We start from the raw sequence: 23,192 nt of genomic DNA, 5'->3' as shown, positions 1-23,192 counted from the left end.
CTCCAGCCTTGAACCTTTGCTCTCTGTCCCAGGGCAGGCCTGGACCAGTGTGAGCTCCGCTCTTAATCCAGCAGCCAGCCCCCTTTCCCCATCGTTCTCCAGCTCGCTCAGGGCCTTTTCTCTGCTTCCCCGCAGGGTGGTGGGGCCCACCCCACCCCACTCTTGGTCCCAGGATGAGAGAGACCAGGTCGGGGAGGGAATAGATTTTATTGGGCCAGTGCCTGTGGGCGGGCGAGACAAGCTTTCGAGCTCGGCAGATCGGTCTCCAGGTGGGAACGGCCCAGCCAATGCACTTTCCATCAGCTGGGCTGCATCTTCCATTCGCAGGTGGGGTCTTTACCCAGTTTGTTAAGGGCTCTGGTCTCCATGTGTCTCAACCGCCCCATCCCATGCCATTATACTGAGCGGACAGCAATGAAGAGCCCGGGGGAAACTGAGGCACGCATGGGTCTCATATTCCTCAGCGGGGTGAGTGAGGCTGAGAGACGCAGGGTGGCACAGAGGAGGAGGCTCCAGGGCTCATGGGTGGGGGGCTGGGAATGGTGAGGGAGAGAGGCAGTTGCTGGCATGTGGAGGATGGGGGAGAGGAGAGAGCAACGAGGGACAGATTCCACACACAGCCCCTAAAGCCGGCTCCTGCCCCTGGCACTGTGGGGCTGGGAGGGGCTGGGCGTGACATGGCCAGGCTCGTCCCCATGTAAAGACCTCTGTTCTGCAGGGCCAAGCTGAGTGCCCTTCTGGGGCTCTCCCGGCAACTCGAGAGGCCTGGCTGGGCCCCTGCCCTGCCCATCCCATCGCAGACGTGCCCGGACCTAGGGGGCAGCCTGCCCAGAAAAGTGCTCGGCTTGGCCCTGTCTGCCGCTTTGATGCACAGAGGTAGCGGGAGGTTGGTTTTTGCATTGGGAGGTCAGATGGTGTTTGTAACTCAGATGCCTGCCACACAGCAGGGAGCAAAGCTCTCTTTGTTAATGATACCACAGCCCTGCCCTTCAGTGAAGGGCCAACTGAGCTCCCAGCCCACATCTCTTGGAGCCTCCAAGGAGACCTCCAGCAGCCCACACTCCTGTCCTGCCCCCCTTCCCCGAGATCTGGGACTCCAGGCTCAGTGCTGTGGGCAGGGGGCCCAGGCTGGGGGAAGAGGTGCAGCACAGAGTGAATTGCCCCTGGGGATCAGCATCTGGCACGCCTCTCCCCCACACCCTATGTAGCTGCTGGGTGGGGGCAGGGGCCCTCAGTGGGGAGGGGACCCCCTGCTGGAGGCCGTAATTAAGGCTAAGATTTTGTCACAGATATTTTTAGTAAACGTCATGGGCAGGTCACAGGCCGTGAATTTTTGTTTGTTGCCTGTGACCTGTGCTTGACATTCACTAAAAATCTCCCTCCCAAAATGGGGAGGTGGATTCAGCACCCACTGTTGCTGGGGATACGGGATCCCCCACCTCTGGGGTCCCACCCGCATGGTCGCTGAGCAGCTCTGGGGAGGCCCCGCTGTCCAGGGCAGGAGGGAGCTCGGGGGGTTCTCCGCCACCTGTGACAAGTGTGAGCTCCGGGGTCCCTCACCACCCACAGGGGCTGGGCTGCTGTGGGTCCCCTCGCCCCCCACCATGGTTAGGAGTTGCAGGGTCCCCCCACTGCAGCTGGGCAGGGGCTAGGAGCTGCAGGGGGCCAGCTGGGAGACAGAAAATGTCACTGAGGTCTCTGGAAATCACGGATTTGGTGACTTTCTGGGACCGCCCTGACTTCTGCAGCCAGCAGGTGCGACTGACCCCAAGGCCGACCAAGCAACTCGGGGGGCTCTGGGGCCAGCCACACCACCCCCCACACAACAGCGGCAGTCCTGGGCCGCCCCCTGCCCCCGACCCCAGCACCAGTGAGTGGCCCGGAGCCCCCACTCCAGAGCAGCAGCTGCACCCCTGGAGTTTATGAATTTTTGTTTATTGCCCATGACCTGTCCGTGACTTTTACGAAATATGCCTGTGACTAAATCTTAGCCTTACACCTAATGCACTGCAGAGGCAGGGCTCCTTGGGCTGTTCCCTTAGCACCAGCCACTTCCAAACGCTACTAATCAGAGAAGTGCCAACAGCTCCGAGCCCAATGCACAGAGCTCACCTGGGGGTGACCGTGGCCCCCCAATGCCCAGGACCCACAGAGAGACCCCGCCCAGGGCTGACTGCAGCCTCTCTGGCAACTGGGCTGGGAGGCTGAGCAATGGGGCTCCAGACGGGCACCCCGGCCACGCCATGGCTGCCTTGCCCACTCACTTCCTGGATCCCAATAAGGCCTGGCACTGGCTGGCATTAGTTTTCTGTGCAGTTCAGCTCCATTTCCCGCTGTGAATCTGGGGGCTCTGCAGCAGCTGCATTTGGGGGGCTGGCAGGGGAGGGGAGCATTGGCAGGGCTGGGATAGCCCATGGCCCTGGAGGGGGGGATTTCTAGAGGGCCACAGGGGAAAGGCCTAGTGCAACGGGGTATTCCCCCCCCAGGGCCTGAAGGGGTGAATCAGGTCAAGTCACCTGTAGGCAACACCTGAGGGCGTACTAAAGCCTAAGTGGCTGATGAAGTCCAGCTGCAGGAGGAGGTTGGCAGGGCTTATAAAGCCAGGAAGCTGGCAGCAGAAAGGGGCTGCTGGGAAGTAAACTGCAGCCCCTCCCTAGGAGAAGAGAGATGTATTGAGGCAGGGGGGCTTAATAGCCTGCAGCCCCCTGGCAAGGAGGGTGTTGGAGCTGGCACACCTGGAGAGGGGGTCTGGGAAGGCGCAACAGGGTCTGAGCAGAAGGTACCCATGTACCGGGTCCCTGGACTGGAACCGGGTGTAGTGGGCAGACCCAGGTTCCTCTAGCAGCCCCTGGGGAAGTGACACTCTTGGGGCTGTGGCAGAGAAGACTGCCTGAGGCCTGTCATGGGGCAGGGCTTTAGGACCCGGCAGGGGGAGCTGGGCTAAGGCCAGAGGGGTGAGACACGAAGAGGAGCCACAAATGGAGCATGGTGAGTGTAACAGCAGGAAGGGGTGCTGGCCGTGCAGTGCTAAGCCCCAGGCGGGGGCACTGCCTGTGCTGAGCAGAGTGCCCTGTCATGCCATGGGGCATCTTGCCTGCTTCTTTGAACCGTGTGGGATTTCTCCCTGTGCAAGTAGCCCAGGGCCTTGTGTGATGCCCTGGCAGGAGTGAGAGGAACACCTAGCGGGCCCCACCCCTCGATAGCCCAGCCCCCCATGCTTGGCATGCCCACTCCTTTGTGAGCAATGCCCACAGGTGTCGGAGGCCAGGCTGCCACCTGCAAGAGATGGGCTCAGCAGGAATCCATCACCCAGCAGGCTCCCAGTCTTTGGCCTTTGCTCACGGAGCTGTGAGCCCCCAGAGCTCCTGGCTTTCCAGCCGTCCAGCTAGCTCTGGAGGAGCGTTTCCCAGCATGCCTACCTGCCGCTGCCTGTCCCTTTAAATCTGGGGGAGGCACCCACCTGCTAGCCTATGGGGCTCACCTGGCCTCTGGCCCTTGCCAGCTGTGCCTCGCTGCCCATGCCCAGCCAGAGAGTCCTGGAGCCCTGCTCCCTTCCTCCCATGCATGGTGCCCGTTCTGGGTGCCAGGCTGGGATCACAAAGAGCTCTGGCCACCAGGGAGGCGGTGGAAGGCGACATGTGCTAGGGTTGGCTGGATGGGGCAGCCAGCATGGCGGTGCTGCTTGGAGCCCTGCCTGCTCTCCCTGGGAGCTGCCCATGGGCCCTTCCTCCATCAGGCCAGGGCAGGGTGCCTGCCTTTCCCTCTGGTTTTGCTGTGCTGAGGAATTGGCGATTTGAGGAGGTGGATGGCCCTGGGGTGCTGAGTTGTACCCTGCAGATGGGGCTGCCTGGCACCTAGCCTAGCAGGCATGGACAGCACTGGGTTCTAGCTGGCTAGGCAGGGTGCAGGGAGCCTCGGGGAATCGGGGCCCAGGTGTCTAGCTGATTTCCCTGGAATCCCGGAGCTCTGTGTGGCCAGCCCTGCTCAGGGAGCAACTCTGTGCATTAGCACATCTTGAGCCCCACACCCGTGGTGCAGGTCTGCATTCTCCTTGTTCTACATGTGGGGAGACCAGTGAGTCACTGGGAGAGCTGCAGAGAACCCAGGAGTCCTGGAGCGCAGTCCCTGCTCTAACCACTAGGCTACATTCCCTGCTGTAGCTGGGAGGAGAGCCCAGGAGTGTTGGCTCCCATGCCCCAACTCTGACTAGCGCTCACCCCTTCCCAGAGAACCCAGGAGTCCGGTCCCCCCCATCCCTGCCTCTAACCTCTAGTCCTCACTCCCTCAGTGAGAAGCAACCCCAGTAGGTGCCTGGGGAGCTGACTGATGGGGCCCCCGTAGCTGTTGGGGGGTGAGGAAGGGGGGGGATGCTGTCTCTGATGCTCTGGGCAAACAGCAGCTGTGCCCCTGGGCTGAGCAGGGCGCTGGGCCCAGCCCGCTCCGTCATTCACCCGACAGCTAGGTCTTGGCCTGGAGGAAATGATCTCTCCGGTGCTAGCAGCCGAGCCTGAAAGGCAGCACCAGGGCATGGGAGGTGGGGGGCCATCTCCTGGGGCTGCCAGGGCAGCTGGGAGGGCCAGGTGGGGAAGAGGGGTGTGAGAGCAGGGGGGGGCATGAAGGGAGGGCAGACAGCCTGTGAAGGCCCCTTGGGGGGGGGGAGTTTGCCTGTGAAGAGATTGGTGGATGCTCACCACCTGCTGGAGGCGCTATAGCCCACCAGCTGCCCCCACCACACCCTGGAGCCCATGACTGAGATGTCCTGGGGGGGGAGCCTGCCCAGCAGCAATGCTTGGGGGGGGGGGAGGTAGAATCCTGAGAGGGACCCCTGCCTGGCTGAGATGTGGGGTAGGGGTAGAACCCCAGGTGGGGAAACTTGCTCCCCTGGGCATCTTGGCTGGGTAGAACCCGGGGTGGGGGGCTCCCTGGTGGCAATGCCTGGAGGTAAAATCCCCTTTACCCCTCTTTGGTGCCTTGCGGGGTTTGTTTATTACAGACACTTTAGTTACCATAAAACATAGCTTTAATTTCAAAAATAACCCTTTCTTTGTACAAATAAATAGCTTCTGAGAGGCGTGCCTCCAAGGGGGAGCCTGGGAACACCCCCAAAGGAATCGGCTCCCTCTGGTGGCTGTTTGACAGGGAGCTGAAGCTGCTGGGGCTGGCATGGGGGTCTGGAAACAGGCCTGGGGGGCCCAGGATTAGAGCCCTTTAGGACCCAGCTTGATCGAGAAAGGAAAGCCCAGGGGGAGGCTGTTCCTCCTGGTTGCCCATATCCAGGCCATGCCCTGCCAAGGGGCACTCAGCTGCAGTTCGGCTTCACCCTCTGAGGTGGGGGGGGCCTGCATTTCAGCCCCATGTAGCCCCTGCAACAGCTGGGGGGCTGGCCCAGACTCCAGGGTGCGTGGGAGGTGGAAGGGACCCCTCCAGTCCTGGCTGCCCCCCTGCTCAGTGAAGGCCTTGCTGTGAGGAGCTGGCTTTGGGGTCCTGGCATTCTCCATGGCAACAGGCTGTGCCAGGCTGGGTCCTGCTTGCTGTGCCAAGGGACCCGGCCGGCACCTGGCCCTGGCGCTGTCCTGTCTCCAGGCTGGTACTGAATAGGGACCCCTGGCTGGTTCTCCTCTCTCTACAAGGGGGCAGCAGGGACCCCATTAAGTCTGCAAAGCTGCCAGTGCCAGGGCGATGAGGCCAGGCATGCTGCGGTACAGCGAGTCGCTCTCCAGCCCCACCAGGGCAGGGAAGGCAGTGGCTTTCCCGCCAACCGTGGCCCGGACCCGTGCCCTGTACAGCCCCTTGGTGTTCTTGGAGCCCAGGTCCACCAGGATCTGTGGAGAGGGGAGTAGCATGAGGGGAGAGAGGGGGCACAGAGCTGTGGGGGAGCCCCCAGCAGCATGGTGACCCAGGGCAGCAGGCACTCCAGGTTGTACAATGCCTGGGCTGGCAGAACTGCCCTGAGTGTGGGCTGGGGGCCTGCCTACCTCTGCAAGCTGCCTGCCCCACTGCTGTGGGGTGCAGCTGGCTGGCAGCCCCTGAGGGGAGATGGGCTCAAGGGCTCCTCCGAGGGGTGGCACCCTCCCCTCCCTGGCAATGGGATTTGAACCCAGGCTGCATGGAGGTAAAGGTTAAAGGGCTCAGCCCCCAGCTGGCACCTGGAGCTGCCACTAGAGAGGAACAGACCCTCTCCCCCACAGCCAGGGGTGGGGATGGAGACCGGGAGGGAGAGGCAGCATGTTGGGGGGTATGGGGAGCAGAGGCCAGCGGGGGCAACGTGGGGACCAGGGGAATGATGGGGTGGGTCTCTCAGTGGCAGTAGCCCTTGCAGCTCAGGGGGGCCCAGTGGGAGGCAGGGTGTGGTGCTGGAGTCTGGCTCAATACCCCCAGCCCCTGTGTCCCCACGGGGCATGGCTCACTCACCTCCTGGAAGGTCATGACCAGGTCCCCCTCCGGCACCTGCAGGACCCAGCGGTAGAGCTCCTGAACGCTGCGTACCTGTTGTGCTGCCTTCTGCAGCCCTGGGCAGCCTGCCCCAAGAGAGGGGGGGCAGTCAGGGCACTCACCGAAATCCCCTGGCTGGTGGAGAGCCTGGCTGCCAGGAGCTGGTCCGGGCCTGTCCCCTGCCACCCAACCATTGGCATTTCCATGGCACCTTTTGTCTCAAAGGGGCCGAAAGGACTGGATGCCCTATACTGGCTGGGCAAGGATCATTGCAGCCTCCTCTGGGATGGTGGGTAGCTAGTGTGTAATGGGGCCCAGCAATGCCACAGAGCCATTGGGGTGGGGGGAGGAAAGACCATGTTTCCAGCTAAGAGGGCAGGGGGGGTTATATGGCACATGGGTCCAGTGCCCTGGACCCAACAACCCCCTAGCCTGGCACAGCCCTACCCCTGGTGCCCTGACCCCTGAGGGGGAACAGGTAAGCCTGGCCCTCCACCCCTGGGGTGGAGAGGGAAAGGCCTGGAGGGGGCATTTGGCTCAGCCAAGCTGCACGGGGTCCTGTGGGCTGATCCCAGCTGGCAGGCTGGGTGTAGTGGTGGGCTCAGTATGGCTCTGCCCCAACGGGACACAGTGGAAGCTAGGCACCTCTTGGCTGCAGTGGGGGTCCAAGTGCAACCCTGCCCTGGGGTGGGGGAGGTGGGAACCCAGGCCCTGTGCCACACAACCGCTGGGGGGTGGGCATACCTCTGTGATTGCCTGGTCCCTCATTGCTGGAGAGGACTCCCCCCAGCTCTCGCCTCATCCGCAGGGACGGGTCCCCCGCAGCCACAGTTCCTGCCACAGAGAGAGAGAGAGATGCCCTAGCTGCCCCATGGGAAAAGGCTCCCCCTAGGCCCTGTACACGGCCAGTGCACCCCCCCGCAACACAACACGATGGCATCATGCGCCAGGTGGTACAACTGGCACTGGAGTGCCCTAGAGCGTCTGAGGCCGGGCTGCCTGTCCACGGCCAAGCCCCCTGGCATGAGGCAGGGCAATGCCATGACAGGCCCTGTGGTGCCATCCAGGCTGAGGTCTAACCGGGCATGGCTGTGCCTTGCACCCCCCTCCACCGCGAGTAACTGGGTGAGTGCCGGTAGCTGGGGTGAGCGCCCCCAGCCATGCCCCCACCTCACCCCTCTGCAAGCACTTACGGTTCAGTGGGGAGGCAGCTCCCGGTGGTGGCCCTGCTCCTTGGGCCCCCAGCTGAGCCCGCAACTGCTGGAGAAAGGCCCAGCCGTGCCCCTTCAGCGCTTCCACTGCCCCCTCGGCCTGCTGAAGGGGAGAGATTCAGGGAGCGAGCGGGGCTGAGTGAGCTGGGCCCACGTGGGTGGCGCCCGCTGGCAATGCCAGTGACACTGGTCCCAGGCACTGCTGGGCACTGTGGGAAGAGGGGGCTCCCTGCGGCTGGGGGTTCAGGAGAGGGGTGGGGATCGATAAGGTGCGGGGGATGATGGAGAAGGAAGTGGGGGGGATCTGTGCTGAGCTCTGGCAGGGAGGGGGTGGGTTGATGGGGTGCCAGGGTCAGTTTGGGGGTGCTGGGGTCAGATGGGATTTCCAGCTGTTCCTGCCCCTGGGCTAGGGCCATGGCGGCCTGCGGGCTGGATTTGGGGTCCAGCTGAGTGGAGACTGTGAATGGGAGGGGCCAGGTGCACACAGGCAGCTTCAGGCTGCAGTGCTGCCCTCTTTGGAGAGGCTGGGGGTCCCCTCTCCCCGATCAGAGCCCCCCCTTACCTGTAGGAAGAGCTGCTCCTCCCCACGGAGCTGCCCGGCGGCCAGTGCAGGAGCTCGGGGGGCCGTGTCACCCCCAGCCATGGCACTCAGCTCCCCCACCCAGTCCTCCAGCGTGGGGCCCACGGCCTGGAACAGTGCCAAGAAGGGTGGGGGCTGGGTCCTGCGATGAGGGGCAGGGTGAGCAGCGTGTCGCTCCCACGGCCAGCAGCAGAGCATTTTGGGAGCTGGGGGTCCCAGCAGCCCCTGGGGTATGCCAGACAGCACTAGCCCATGAGACTATAACCCTGCAGCCAGACCCTCTATTACCCACCTTCGAGTCAATTCCACCCCCATATGCCCAGCCTGGTGGGACCGTGCCCTCCAGGGAGCCTGGCTCCCGTGGCCGGCTGGCTGTGCAGCCCCTGGCTGAGGGTCTGTCCAAGCAGTGGTGGATGTCTGGGGTGAGGGAGGGGTGGCATATGCCCCCTGGACCCTGACAGGGGCCACCTATGTATCCCCTGGCACTGGCCTGAGTCCCACGGCCTGTCTCTCTTCCCCCACCCCAAACCACAACAGGCCTCTTCCCTCCCCCCAGCCCCTGATCCCGAGCCCCATGCCTCCCCCCAGTCTCTGGCGCCATGGCTGTCACCTCTTCCCCCTGATCTCACATGGGGCCCCACCCAGCCCTGGGACTGGTTTTACCTGCTGGAGGTGCTCGGGACCTCTTCAGGGCTTGCCTGCCCCTCGGCCCCCAGCCCTGGGGAGATGATACAGGACTCAGTCTTGGCAGCAGGGCACAGGGGGGCGTGTGGGGCAGGTTGGGGGGCTGGCAGTAGGTGGGGCAAGTAGTGGCCATGCTGCTGTGCGCAGGTGCCAGGGAGCTGGCCCAGTGCCCCAGCACAGTCCTAGCCATGGGCTGAGACAGCCCCTGTGCAGGCAGCTGGATGCTGTGGGGGAGGCAGCCAGCTCCCAGAAAGACCCCATACCCCACGCAGTGCTGAGGAGGGACAGGAGGTGCCGGGCTGTAGCTGACGCAATTGGGGAGCCCAATTGGGGGTGCCTTCAAAGTCCCCAGTGGAGGTTGGGGGTGGGATCAAGGTTCCCGAGGCAGTGCGAGTAGGTCCCCCTATGTCCTCGTGCGGGCCCAGAGCTGGGATGTGGGGATCCAGAGGTGGGGTATGGGAGGGGTCCAGGTCGAGAGTCCCTGCAAGGACTGTTGCAAGGATGGGGGAGGTGGGAAATCCAGGGGGCAGGGGTCCCTGCCATGTCCCAGGTGGGGGAGATCTGGAGTGCAGGTATCTGCCATGGCCTGGGGAGGTGGGGGAGATCCAGGGGGCAGGGATCCTTGGTGTGGCCTGGGCGGGGAGAAAGGAGATCAGGGCAATGGAAGTCCGTAGCGTGGCCTGGCCGGGGGATGTGGGAGATCCAGGGGGATGGGGGGCCCTAGCATGACCCAGGAGGGAGATGGGGGGGAGGAGGTGGGGATCCCTGGTGTGGCCTGGGTGGGGTAAGTGGGGGGTGGCAGATCCAGGGGGGCATGTACCTGCCATGGCCCGGCATGTCTGGCCGGGGAATCTGGGAGATCTGGGGGGATGGGGGTCCCTGGCGTAGCCCGGGTGGAAGATTGTGGGGGGGGAGGCAGGGGTCCCTGGTGTGGCCTGGGCAGAAGTGGCAGATGCGGGGAGCAGGTACCTGCGGTGGCCCGGCGAGCCCGGGCGGGGAAGAGGTGCCCGTACAACTGCTCCACGAAGCGGGGCAGAGTGTGGGTGAAGAAGGCGAAGTCCACCTGGTTTCGGAAGAACTCCTCGGCCCGGCGCAGGAAATCCAGCAGCGTCTGGGCATAGGCGCGCAGCTCTGTGGGGACCTGGGCGTTAGCGGGACGTGCCCTCCCTGTCCTGCTCTGCCCCTACAGCACGTTATCAGCCACCCCGTTAGCTATAGGACCTCAGCCTCCTCCCCCGGCCTTGCTCTGTTCCCCCCTGCCCTTCCCCTCGGGCAGCCCCATCTGCAGGGCGGGGGCAGCAGAGGGTAACTCTGCCCCCGGGTGGCAAGGGGTTGGTGCCAGGTTGTGGGCATAAGCCTGAGGCCTGAAGAGCGCTGAGGGTCAGAGCCCCTGGGCCACGGCTCTGGGTGCGTCCCCCAGGCCTCCCAGCCCGGTGCCCCCGCAGGCTTTGCACCCTGGCAGTGCCCAGCCCCTCCCGGCCAGCGTCACTCACCGCATCTCCTCCTCTTCAGCCTGCAGGTCTCCTCGGCGACCCGGGTGCAGGTGGCCTGGCCTTGGGGCGGGGCGCACGACTGGGCATAGAAGGAGCACAGGTGGGCGAGCTCTGCGTGCTGGCGCTCACCGGGCAGCTGGGATGCGGCCAGCAGTTCCAAGCAGGTGGGCTCTCTGCTCTCGGGTGATTCTGGGGAGGGCAAGGGGCTAGGTGCTAGGGACGGAGAGAAAGGGCCACATTCCCGGGCACCGTCTCCTCCCCTGGGGGGACCCCTGGGCACCACCCCTGAGGGACTGCCGGGCATCGCCCCATCACACCCTCCTATCCTGCCTACAGAGACTCCGGTGTCCTAGTGGCTCAGTTCCCTGCCCTGCTGCTGCCATCTGGGCCCCTCTTCCCCCATGGCTGACAGTACCTGGTCCCAGCCAGTCAATGCCCATTCCTTGCCCGACCCCCGCTGTTATCCAGCTCATGGCCCTGAGGTTCAGGGTGCTCTGCCCTGGCGTGTGCCCCTGCTGCTGAGCCGGCCGTGGCACTCACTGTCCATCTGGCGGCGGATCCAGTCGGCGAAGGCTGTCACGCGGGTGTACACGCCCGGCTTGCCCTGCTCCCCGCAGCCATCCCCCCAGGACGTGATGCCATACAGCACGGACTGCTGCGACCCAGACTCCTGGCACGTCAGGGGCCCACCGGAATCTCCCTGGGGGAGAAGCAGCCACAGGCTGGCATGAAGCTTGGGCAGGGGTGGGCAAAGCAGGGACCAGCTCTAAGGTCCCCCAGGAGCACATGGCCCAGGAAGCCTCCCTCCACCTGGCCCCATCGTGCCACTGGCCCCTTTGGGTAGAGGGTAAACTGAGTCACAGAGCTGGGCAGGCCCTGGCCAGCAGCTGAGCTGCCAATAGGACCCAGGAATCCTAGGCTCCTCAATGGTCAAGATTAAGGGAGCCCCCCTGCTCTGCCCTGCCCCAGCCAGGCAGCCCATGCCTGGGTCTGCCCCCAGGTCACGCCCAGTGGAGGGATTCCAGCCTGGTGTGTGCCAGCCCCAGCAGGCAGCAGCTCCCAGCTCTGCCCTCTGTGGATCGCAGTGGCACTGCTGGCCTTGGAACTGGTTGCTCCGTGGCACATGCCGTGCCTCCATGCCTGGCCCATCGTGGGGGCACCCCCTTCTTACCCTGGGACCCCCCCAGCCGTTACCTGGCAGGAGTCAATGCCGCCGGCCAAGTAGCCGGCGCAAAACATGGCATTGGTGAGCAGCTCCTTGCCCAGCGCACTGCGGCAGGCGTCCTGGCTCAGCACGGGCACCTGAGCCTCCATCACCACCTCGGCCGATGGCCCCTCTGCCAGGGCAAAAAGCAAGTCATGGGAAGGGGCTGCTGTCCCCACGGCGCCCCCCCACCCTTGCGGTACCTGGGCCTAGTGCCCGGGCAGCAGGGAGCCATCCCCGGCCTGCTGGGTTGGCTGAGATGCCGGATGCCCCATCCCAGCTTTGGGGAGATGCCCGGGTTGCTGGGGCCCACTGGCTTCCAGAGGACGCTACTCCAGCAGGGAAAGCGCCTGGACCAACCCCTGCTCCCCTGGACCTACCTTGGTAGAGGGACCCCCAGCCGGCGATGTAGCAGGGTGCCCCTGGGCCGGGCTCCTCAGGACCGTTGGGCAGGCACACCGGGCTCAGCCAGGCCGAGGGGGCCACCGGGCGCCCCAGCTCCAGCAGCGCCACGTCACTGTGGAAGGTCTTGGGGTTGAACTGTGTGGGGAGAGGAGCAGGGGGTGAGGGAGTGGGGAATGGTAAAGGTGCTGGGGGACTGGGATGCTGGGGACAGTTGGGGCCCCAGGGTGGTTGGGGGAAGGGGTGGGAGGACTCTGGGCACAGGACCTGGGGCAGGCAGGTGGGGGACATGCTGGGGGGGCCCCCCTCTTACCTTGGGGTGGGTGATGATGCGGTTGACGGGCAGCACCTGCTCGCCCTCGTCCCACTTGGCGAGATCGTAGTCTCCCACCACCACCGTCCAGGCCAGCTCGTTGCCGTTCCTGCGGGAGGGTGCAGCAGGGAATGAGGGGGGGCAGGCAGAGCCAGGCCCCCCTCCCGCTCCCCACACAGGGGATCTGGCCCCAGGCAGCTCTACTAGCTGGGCCCCTTGGGGCTTCCCGCCCTGGGGCTCGGCTGCCCTGTGCCAGGCACCTTCCCCCGCCCCATCAGGGGACAGCAGGGCCCAGCCCAAGCAGTGGCTGGGCAGGGTGGCATGGTGAGAGGGAGGCTGCCCTATTGCCCTGAAGCCGAGCTGCACAGGGGTCGTGCCCTGTCTCTGCTCTGGGCTGGCACCGGCCAGCTGCACTCAGTGCTCCCATGGGAGACGCCCCCACTTGGCTGCAAGGCTGTCAGGTGCCTGTCGTTGCCTGTGCCCCCGGGGCTATCCCCAGCCATACCCTGTGAAGCAGTGTGCAGCTGTGAGGACCCAGGTGTCCCCCACCAGCACCCCGCCGCACATCAGCTCCCCGCCCAGCCGCACCGAGACCAGCCAGGGCCAGGCGCCCCGTGGGGCCACACTACCCCCCACGATCTTGCCCTTGGTTGCTGTGGCATTGGGTGCCACCACTCGCTGGCCACACGTCCCTGGGGAGGAAGAGAGAGAGAAGAGATCAGATGGGGCGGGAGAAAGGAGGCTCCCCTACAGCTTTGCCAATGTTCCTCACTCCCGACCCACAGCCCCCTGCTATCCTTGTCCTACATGTTTCATGAGACAAGAGGCTCAATTGGGCCCCAATATTCTTGGGTGCCACCGAGGGCCCAGACCAGGCTGGTTAGAGCGTCTGTTCCTTTAACAGGGCTCTGCAGGGGGGGTCCAGCTGGGACTGGGAGCTGGAGTGGAAGGGCCTGTCTTCATGGAGCTGTCATGCTTAATTCCAGGACTGCTTAATAACAAGAGTGTCTTTGTGTGTGTGTGTGTGTGCACGTCAGGGATGCAATGCGCAGTGCATGTGTGTCTGTGCCAGGGATGCACTGCACAGTACGTGTGTCTGTCTGTGCCAGGGATGCACTGCATGGTGCGTGTGTGCATGCATCAGGGATGCACTGCCCGGTGTGTCTCTGTGTGCATCAGGGATGCACTGCATGGTGCGTGTGTGTGTGGGCCAGGGACGCATGCAGCTGTGTCCTGGGGCAGCCACGGGCGCCCCCACAGTCCTGCCAACGCCGACCTCGGTGCTCACCGAGGCAGCGAGCACTGAGGGGTGGTGCTGTGGCCCCATGCAAGCTTGGCAGGGTGGGCAGAGGGTATGAGGAGCTCAGCAAGCTGTGTCCATCCAGGGTGAACCCAACAGGGCAGCTGCCCCTGTCCCCATCGCCACCTGTCACTGAAGCTGGGGCATATGGGAAGGCATGTCCCTGCCTGGCAGCAGGGTGATGCCCAACTCTCACTCTCGCGCCCACCACACACCCATGGGGTGTGGCCCCAAATACCTTGAGCAGCTGCAGACTCACCTAGGACTGGCTGGTCTGAGAGGTTGTTCATATCGTCCATGTTGCTCTCCAGCCCTGCAAGGGGAGAAGACCCAAGGGATGGGCCGTGCTGCTGGGCACACCAAAACCCTCATGTCGGGGCCTCCTGGATTCCCCACCCACCCCGTCAGCTGGGCCCCCTCACAACCCCCGGAAATCAGCCTCCTGCCCAGGCTGGGATTTCCCTGCCATTTGGTGTTTGTTATTGTAGGTGCTCCTGAGAGTGTGGGGCAGCACACACTGGTTTATTAAGGGGTCTCCTGGAAATGCTGGGGTTGCACACACTGGTGTGTTATCGAAGGGTCTCCTGTGAGTGTGGGGGCTGCTCACAGTGTTTTGTGTATTGTAGGGTCTCCCAGGAGTGAAATCCAGCTACACAGTGGGCTAGGGTCATCCAACTGGGGAGGAGCTGTGACAGCCTGGGACCTAGAGCTTCCCTCACTCTGTCCCATCTGTGGGCGGGGGCAGGGGGACGTTTGCCCTGGCACCAGCCCTCTAGGAGGGGATGGGGCTGCAGGGCAGAGCAGCGGGCACCAGAGCCCAGTGCTGGGGCCTGATCTGGGCCTGTTTTCCCTGCACTGTGCACTGCGGGTCACTCGCCCAGCACGATTTCTCTGTTGTCTGGGCTCCCTGTTTGTTATTGTAGGGTCTCCTGTGCGATCCCGCCATCAAACCAGCCCAAGCTGAGCATAGCGCTTAGGCTCAGCCCAAGGGGACAGCAGAGAGCCCTGTGCTGCCCAGCGGCGCCCCCTGTGGATGCAGCTGAGGATGGCGGCTGGCACAGCAGGCCGGGGGGGGATTGGAGCCGAGCCACGTTGGGCACCTGCTCCTGGGCTAGGGCTGCTGTGGGGCGGGATGGGCTCAGCCCCAGTGTGTGACCCCCCCCCCGAGACCCAGCTGTGAGGGGTCCCGGGGTGGGGGTGGGGGGGCGCTGGGTCTGGAGTCACTTGGCCAGAGACCAGGTGGGCCATCCCCCTGCTCGGTAAACTCCACTGAGCTGCCGCATGAGGTTAGGATTCCCCCACCCACCCCATGCCCCCATTCGGGGCTGGTACCTACTGCACTCCTGCAGGCGCAGCTGGCAGTGCCCGGCCATCAGCCGAGCGCAGGCCTCAGGGCTCAGGTCGTCAGTGGGGCACAGGCGCTGGTAGGGGGCACACGCCTTGCTCAGCGCCCAGTTCCTCTCGGCCTGCTCTGGGGTGGCCTGGGCTTCCAGGACAGCCTGGCAGCTGGGCAGGGGAGCCAGAGGGGCCTCCAGGGCTGGGGAGAGAGGAGACAGGTCAGAGTGGAGTCCACTCCCTGCCCACTCCCTGCTATGCATGGGGCCGGGCTATCAGCCGAGGGCACCATGCTGCTGAATTTCCTTCCTTATCCTCATGCCCTCCCTCCGGTTCTTCCCCCATAGTGCAGTCTGAACACCCATTGGATGGGCCCCTGTTTGTTATTGTAGGGTCTCTCAGGAGAGCTGGACTGTGCACATGTAGGGTTTGTTATTGTAGGGTCTCTCAGGAGCGCAGGGTTGTAGGGTTGTCTGTGGAGGCTGGGGCTGCCCACACAGGTTAGCCATTCTAGCCCCCACGCATGGTGTTACCAAGACAGCTGTGAGGCCAGCTGTGCTGGTTTGTTATTGTAGGGTCGCTTGCTGGAGCAAACAGGCTGTAGGCAACAGCAGGGCTACTGCTGCTCCGGCAGGTCACCCCAGCCTGACCCACCGATGATCTCCCTGCCGTGGGACTGCCACTGACCAGGGGACAGGCCATGGGGCCTCGTGCAGGAGCCCCCAGCCAGCCTGCGCTGCTGGTGTGTGGCGGGGAGGAGGGCGGGGGGCAGGCACTCACGGGCACACTCCCCGCTCCGGTTGCCGCAGTCCCCAAAGAGGCAGGGCGTGCACTCCCCACACTCCCGCAGCTGCCGCTCGTGCTCCGCCAGCGCCCCCTCCAAGGCCACCAGAGCGCTCTTCAGGGCGGCCTCCAGGACTAGCGTCCCCCGGCTGGACAGTGCTGCAGAGAGAGAGAGAGGGGAGCCTGGTTAGCCCTAGCCCGTGGCCCTGACTGCCAGCCGCTTCGGCCTGGAGGGCGGCTCCAAGCCCCCTTGCCTCCCCTTGGAGCTGCTCTCACTTACGCGGCACCTCGGCCATGCACCCTCCCTACCCCTGGCCGCACCCCCCATCCCAGAGCACAGTTCCACCCCTCTTCTCCCCATTGGGCCTCTGTGTGACTGTGACTGAGGCCCCGGAGTGCAGAGAACAGACCAAAGCGGATGTGAGGTTATGAGTATAATAAAACCATAAACTCACTGAACATTAAATCCCCCCAAATGAGGGTAAATCCATCCTCATCATCGTATCTGCTCATTATATTCCACACCTGAACATAGCCATTATATGAACAACATACCCCCATATCTCAATGTCTGTACTTTGACCCCTTAAACTTTTACCCCCAATCGGGGAGATTGCAGATCATGTATTCCTTATGCCACCCGTTCCTAAACTAAATTTCGCCCCCCTTGATAATCTGTACCTTATTCCCTGATAACCAGAAACTTCTATGCTTAAACACTGTACCGTTTTCTTTTTACTTCAACATCATCTTAATAAAATTAATATATCTCATTGAAAGGTGACAGGGCCAGAAAGAGTTAATTAACTCACAGACTGACCTGACATATTGCCGGACTTTAAAGACTGTTAGGAAGAGAGGGAAATGAACAGAGCTTTGAAATGCAAGCCTGCATTGTTAGAGATAGAAGGGTAGCTGTTTGCTCAGGTCTTGTGATGTAAGCAAACAAGTCTTGTCTATTACTATGGCTTTGATTCAAAGATCAAAAAAGGAATATTACCATTTAGGAAACACTTGAGTGAAATAGTATTATTGTCAATATGTCTCTTTGAAGGTTGGGGTAACCTGTAGCTGAACTGTTTAATGGATAAGTTTCCATGTGCTAATTGCCATGATGTTTAGGAGAAGGAAAGTTAAGCCTTTTGTTTTCTCAGGCCAAAAGGCTGCTGGAAATGTATAAAGACCCTGGGACACGATCCTTCTTCATCTCAGATCTGCTTTGGGTTTCAAGAGGGGGAAACCCTGAGCCATAAGGATTGAGATCCCCAGTCACTGACTGGAGTCACCCTGAATATGGACATTGGACTATAACCTATGGACTGTTTCTAAAAGGACTTTGGGCAACTACAAGCTCCTCTCTGCTATGTCTCTGGACCTCAAGAATTGAATTCAAGTCTGTCTGTATGTTGACCTTTCAACCAACACTCTCTCTTTTCTATTTTAATACATTTTCGCTTAGTTAATAAGAATTGGCTATGGATTTGGGGTAAGATGTAAGTTAGACTTGGACCTGGGTGTGCGGCTGATCCTTTGGGATTGGAAGAACCTTTTCTTTTATATGATGAGACAAGATTTTCAGTAATCATCATCGTATCTGACGGTGGGTCTGGCTGGAGGCCAGAGGCTGGGCACTTGAAGGAAACTGCGTTGCTTGGACTTCTGAGGAACCTGGGAGGTCCTACAGAAGCTGTTTTGGGCTGGCTTGGGAAATCTAAGTATTGGAATATCCACCAGCTTCTGGGGTTTGTCTGCCCTGTTTTGTTTGCAGTTCACCCTAATTGAGTGACCTCAGCAGGCTCCCACGGGCAGCACCGTCACAGGGGGACAATGCCAGGCCCTAGCAGCCAGGGAGATCTGGGGCTGAGCTGGGTCCTCCTGCCCGCCTCGGGCAGGTGGTCTCTCCTGCAGTAGCTGGGCCTGGTCCAATCCTGCGCATGGGGATCCTTCTGCCTGGGATCGGCTCGCCCCTGGTGTGGGGCCTGTCTCTCCCCCCTCGGGGCTCAGAAGCTTGTGGCTGCTTCCCCACTGGGTGGGATCCCATCCCATGCCTGGCGGTGAGGGTCAGCGGGCAATGGGAGCCCCCGCGGCGCTCCAGCGCAATGGCATTACAGCTGGCGAGCCAAGCAGGAGCCGTGAAGCCATGTGCCTCCCAGGTGGCCAGGTGATGGCAAGGAGGGTCTTTCCCCTGTTGTGCCTGAGCCTCATACAGAGCACGGGGCTGCCCCTGGGGGGGGTCCTGAAGTGGGGCCCATCCTCTCATACTGGGGCAAGCTGGCACACAGAGGGCAAAGGGCCTTGCCCGCTGTCCCAGGTGAGTACATGGCAAAGTGGAGACTAGGACCCCGGAGTCCTGGCTCCCCCATGTGCATTGTGTGTGAGTTGCTGGTCAGACAAACAGAGTCCTCCCCTGCAGCAGGGCACGGCGCCCAGGTTTCAGGCCAGCCACTTCCAGGCCTGTAGAGGCTGGGTGCCGAGTGCCAGGCTCTGGGAGTTGGGGAGAGCTGAGCTTGGGACCCAGTTCAGCATATCTGGGCATCCCACCCCTCCAAACGGCAATGGGCTTGTCAGGGCTTCGTGCCACAACACGGGCGGGTGCTGGGCACCGGGCATGGCGTTTAGCAACCAGACTCACTGTAGGGAAGGCGCCCTGCCCCTCCAGCCAGGGTTGGAGATGTGTTTGCACTGTGTGTGTGGGGGGGGGGTTTGCATTGTGGGGGTGTTTTAATGAGGGGTTGTATCGGGGGGGTTGTTTTCATGGGGGTGCCTTGGAGATTGCATTGAGGGGTGCATGTGTGTGTTTGCATGGCGGGGGGTATTTGCATGGGGAGAGAGGTTGTGCTTGAATTGTCTGTGTGTGGTTGCATTAGGGGGTTGCGTGGGTGGTGTTTGCATTGCGGGCTTGCTCTGGGGAGTGGCATGCGTGTGTTTGTGTCTGGGCATGCACGGCTGTGCGATTCCACGGCCTCTTACAATGGCGCTCAGGTTCCCAGGAGTTACCTCAGAGTGGCCCCCGGGCCGGGATCCCAAGGGTCAATCCAAGGCTCCCTGTGAGGGCTCAGCCCTTTCCTTCACCTGGGAATTCCCACCCAAGCAGCAAGGCGGGGTTTGGCTGCAGTGGCTGGGGGTTAGGGATGAGCCCACCCCAGACCTGGTATTTTCTTCGATTACTCTGCAAAAGCCAACAGGTGCATGCAGGGTGGAGACAGCTCCCTCCCCCACACATCTCCCCCTTGGCCCTTCCTGTCCCAGCAGTGCCCCCCACGGGCCTGACCAGCCCCTGCAAAAAGCCCAGGGCGGCCACGGTGAAACCCACCAGGATGGGAGCCCCGAGCCATTACAATGAACCACACGGCCCTGGGGATCCCCAGGGGGGGACTGTGAAGGGGTTTGCCCACTGTCCCAAATGAGCAGGAGGCAAAGCTGGGAATATAGGACCCAGAAGTCCTGGCTCCCAGCTACCCTGCTCTAACCATTAGACCCCACTCCCCTCCCAGAGCTAGGAATGGGACCCAGGAGTCCTGGTTCCCAGAACCCCCTCCACCCCACACCACTTCTCAGCTGCACCAATCCTGTAAGCAAAGCCCCCTGGCAGGAAATGAGCCCCTTGCCTGGAGCCTGGTTGCCCGGTGGGGCTCTGCTTGGGCTGAGCAGGGACTGGTGATCCACCGGTGCCCGCACTGACCTTGCAGGATGCTGACTGGCATCTGGTGAAGCTCCTTGCCCATGGGGGCGCCAGCCGTCAGCTGCAGGAGGCAGACCAGTGGCAGCAGCATGGTGTGGCAGGTGGGAACGCTAGGCTGGTTCTGGGCCGGCTCTTTCCCGCTGCCTGCCTGGCCGCTGTGCTGGGAGCTGGGCCGGCACAGGGGTCCCCCCCTCGCTCCTCGTCTCCACCGCTGCGTGCTCTGGAGATGACAGGGGAACAATGGGCCCCGGGGCGAACGGCGTTGTATATATACAGTGCCCTGGGGGGGGCTGGGGCCGCGCTTTCCCATGCTGGGGGACACACAACAGCTGAATTCATTAAGGCAGCGCCCGGCGGTGGTGCCAGGGCCCTGCCGTGGGGATGGGCCGGGAAGGGGGAATAAAGGTGCCGGTAAATGGGGGCGGGAGGGGAGCTGATCCAGTTGGAATTCATTAGGGTAGTGAGTTCGCCGGGCCCGGGCTGGCTGGCTTGGGAGCAGGGGCCTGGCTGCAGCCTTCCCTGGTCTGAATGAGCTCATTGTTCCCGGCCCCCGAGCGGGCGGCCCCATCAAAGAGCCCCCCTAATGATCACAGGCGACCCGCCTGGCTTGATCATTTTCACGCTTTTAGCCTCGCCAAGCCGCTGTTGTCAGTTCACATCACTGCGGCCCCGGCCCGGACTCGGGCCCGGGCCCCCCAAACAGCCCAGCCGTTAGCGTCGGGGCTGGGGGCTCGGGCTGAGAACGGGCGCGTCAGCAAATCCTGCCAAGGCCCCAGTCCCCGGGGTTCTGGTGCTGACCCGCTCGCCCAGAACGATTCATGATGCAAGGCCTCGCTGTGCCCAGTGGTACCCGTGCTGTCCTGTGATCCTGCCAATGGCAGGGCCTGGGGGCAGGGACAGGGCCTGGTGCTTGAGGGTGGGCAACTCCTGGGGGCTCAGAGACCACACTGTCCTTGGGGTGGGGCTCTGCACAGCCCGAGCTATTGCAGTGCCCCCCAGCCAGAGGTGCAGGCTGTGGAGGACAGTGGAGAGATTCCCACTTACTCCCTGGAATCCCCACGTGTCCCAACACACCTCCCAGGCCCCAACACCCTCCCCCCCACCGCTGTGCCTCCATCACCCCCTCTGAACATTGGGGCTGTTCAGCTTGGAAAAGAGACAACAAAGGGAGGGATGTGATAGAGGGCTATAAAATCACGACTGGTGCGGAGCCCGTGAATAGGAATGTGTTATTTACCGCTTCACATCACGCAAGAGCCGGGGTCACCTGCTCCCATTAATAGGCAGCAGCTTGAATACAAAGTAGAGGAAATACTTTTTGCTATAATGCACGATTCACCTGTGGAACTCTTTGCCAGGGGATGTTGTAAAGGCCAAAAGTAGAACTGGGTTCAGCAGAGACTAGGAGGAGTTGATGAAGGATAGTCCATCAATGGCTATTAGCCAAGATGGTCAGGGACACAACCCCATGCTCGGGGTGTCCCTAAACCTCTGACTGCTGGAAGCCAGGAGTGGAAGATGTGGGTGGACTGACCCCATAATTGCCCTGTTCTAAACGCTCCCCCTGCAGCTCTGGTAGGGACCACTGTCAGAAGCAGGATACTGGGCTGGATGGACCATGGTCTGACCAAGGAGGGCAGCGCTTATGTTCCCATGACACCTCTGTATTTCGGAAGGGCCTGTCACCCTCGTATCATGGCTTGGGGTGCAGGCACAGCCGTCCCCAAGAGCCTGGCCTAGCGTGCTGGGATCCAGAGACTGCGGGGAGAACCCAGCCCAGTTCAGCAGTGATTGGGAGCCAGGCAGGGTCCCAGGGTCCCTGCCGGTGCTCGCTGTCTGCCTTGCTGCAGAGCCCCAGAGTGGAGGTGGGGGTGCCTCCCTGTCAGCAGGGGGTGCTATAAACCGGGATGTTTGGGGGGCAGGGAGCGCAGGGACCGTCAGTGCCTGGGTCCCACCAGGATGGGAGAGCCGAGAGCTCCGTGTGCCCTCAGGCTGGCCGCTTGGCACCACGCACAGAGCAGCATTGTGGGGTGCTGGGAGCTCAGGGCCTGGTGAATCTCAGGAAGCAGAGACCTGAGCAGATCCCTGCAGGCTGGGCCAGAGGGCATTGCCTGGCTCTGTCTGGGCCGGGGGGCATTGCCTGAGCTTCGGGGGGCATTGCCTGGCTCTGTCTGGGCTGCTGGGGGCATTGCCCGGCTCTGTCTGGGCCAGGGGGCATTGCACGCCTCTGTCGGGCCAGGGGACTGCATTGCCTGGCTCTGTCTGGGCCGGGGGCATTGCATGGCTCTGTTGGGGCCGGGGGGCTGCATTGCCTGGCTCTGTCTGGGCCGGGGGCCATTGCCTGGCTCTGTCTGGGCCGGGGTGCTGCATTGCCTGGCTCTGTCTGGGCTGCAGGGGGCATTGCCCGGTTGTCTGGGTGAGGGAGACACTGCTCCCCAGCTGGCTCTGGGCTGGGGGCCATTGCCTGGCTCCCCCGTCCCTCTGCCAAGGCACTGGGAGCCTGCAGCCTTTCCGGTCCCGATCTGCACACAGGCTGGCTGATGACGACATCACGTTGCCTGGGCCTTAATTGTCCTACAATGTGTCCCTGACAATAGCCGATTCTCCGGCGGATCAAAGCGCGATAATTGCCGAGGGTGAGCAAGCCGGGGCTGCTGGCACCGGGACAGGGGCAAAGAGAAAGATGAAAGGCCCCGAACAACTGATGCTGCTTCTGCATGTTCCCACCTCAGCCCCTCCCCGCTTCTGGCTGCCAGCCAGGGTGTGGGGCACGTAAACCCCTCTGGGGAGGGTGGATTTCAGCTACCCCCTTTGCAGGCTCTGGGTGCCTGGGGAAGGTGCCCAGAACGCAGTCAGTTGCTGTCAGCCCACGTCAGCGGTGCTGTGTCTGCATCCCTGAACCTGGCTCTGTGTCCCCCCATGATACCCCTAGGAGCTGGGACAGAGAGATCGCCAGCTCGGGTGGGAGCAGGGGCCTGTCTCCAACGGGGCCGCCCCAGCCACTGCAGAGAAAGGTGCAAGGACTGTATAATAGAGGGTTCTTGGGTGACCCTCACCCGAAACCCCTGCTTGATCCCCTGGGGCGCAGGTAGTATCCCCGAGACATTCTGACCCTCTGCAGTGGGTCACTGCCTGCTCTGTTTTTGACTCCAACCAAGCCCTTGGCCTCACTGATACTTTGGGGGCAGTGAGTTCCACTGGTTAAACTGGCATTGGTGATGGCAATGCAGCCATCTACCCCTGGCCTGGCCTGCAGCCTGTGGCTCTGCTGACCCAGGGAGAATGAGAGACACTCGCCCTGTGCCATGATGAGGGTGTGAGTGGCCCTGGGCAGCCCCCCTCCTCCTTGGGGCTAAGGGCCAGGGCTGCCGTGGGGATGGAGCAGAGCCGTCGAGGGCAGAATGTGGCTGGGCTGGCGGGACACTCCCAGCAGATAGCAACGTGCTACCAGGTGGGAGTGCCACGTTCACATCAGGAGTGACCCAACGCCACCCTGGCTGGGGTCTGCCCAGCGGGTCTTGATGCGGATCGTGCGGGCTGTGTCTGCATCGCCCCTGGCTACACGTGCCCCCACAGCAGAGGGGCCGAGGGCTGACTGGCCTGTGAGCCCCGCTCCCCGCCAAGCCCTAGAGATGGTCCCTTGGGGGGAGGATTGCGGCGTGTTGGCTGGGCACCGTGTGGGGGAAGTGTGCCTGCCACTGCCTTAGATACCCCAGTGCCATGCTCTCCCTCGGCCTCTCCGAGTCACCCGTGCGGCCTGGGCTGTGCCCCCC

The 23,192-nt window shown here is 62.7% G+C and overlaps 1 protein-coding gene across 1 annotated transcript; it reads right to left on the bottom strand.

The window, feature by feature from the left end:
* Positions 1 to 7,069: 7,069 nt before the first annotated feature.
* PRSS56 (serine protease 56) lies at positions 7,070 to 22,726 on the bottom strand. The gene is made up of 17 exons (XM_043492606.1): positions 22,476 to 22,726; positions 21,998 to 22,073; positions 19,420 to 19,639; positions 15,735 to 15,896; positions 14,956 to 15,156; positions 13,885 to 13,932; positions 12,825 to 13,017; positions 12,320 to 12,428; positions 11,985 to 12,144; positions 11,595 to 11,737; positions 10,941 to 11,100; positions 10,401 to 10,589; positions 9,877 to 10,038; positions 8,887 to 8,941; positions 8,206 to 8,365; positions 7,626 to 7,746; positions 7,070 to 7,266 (listed from the first exon to the last, which is right to left on the bottom strand). The coding sequence occupies exons 1-17, from the start codon at positions 22,724 to 22,726 to the stop codon at positions 7,070 to 7,072; spliced, it is 2,607 nt and encodes an 868-aa protein (XP_043348541.1).
* Positions 22,727 to 23,192: the final 466 nt, after the last annotated feature.

The sequence above is a fragment of the Dermochelys coriacea genome, chromosome 9, assembly GCF_009764565.3.
Source record: "Dermochelys coriacea isolate rDerCor1 chromosome 9, rDerCor1.pri.v4, whole genome shotgun sequence".
Taxonomy (NCBI): Eukaryota; Metazoa; Chordata; order Testudines; family Dermochelyidae; genus Dermochelys; species Dermochelys coriacea.
This window is presented reverse-complemented; position numbering and strand designations above follow the sequence as displayed.

Excerpts from the sequence above, each read along its gene's own strand:
- PRSS56 (XM_043492606.1), bottom strand. The coding sequence starts at position 22,726 with ATGGCACAGGGCGAGTGTCTCTCATTCTCCCTGGGTCAGCAGAGCCAC. Across the intron at positions 12,429-12,824 it reads GCTGCACACTGCTTCACAGG|GAACGGCAACGAGCTGGCCT; the intron begins GTATGGCTGGGG and ends ACCCTCCCGCAG. Across the intron at positions 10,039-10,400 it reads GCTGAAGAGGAGGAGATGCG|AGCTGCGCGCCTATGCCCAG; the intron begins GTGAGTGACGCT and ends AGGTCCCCACAG.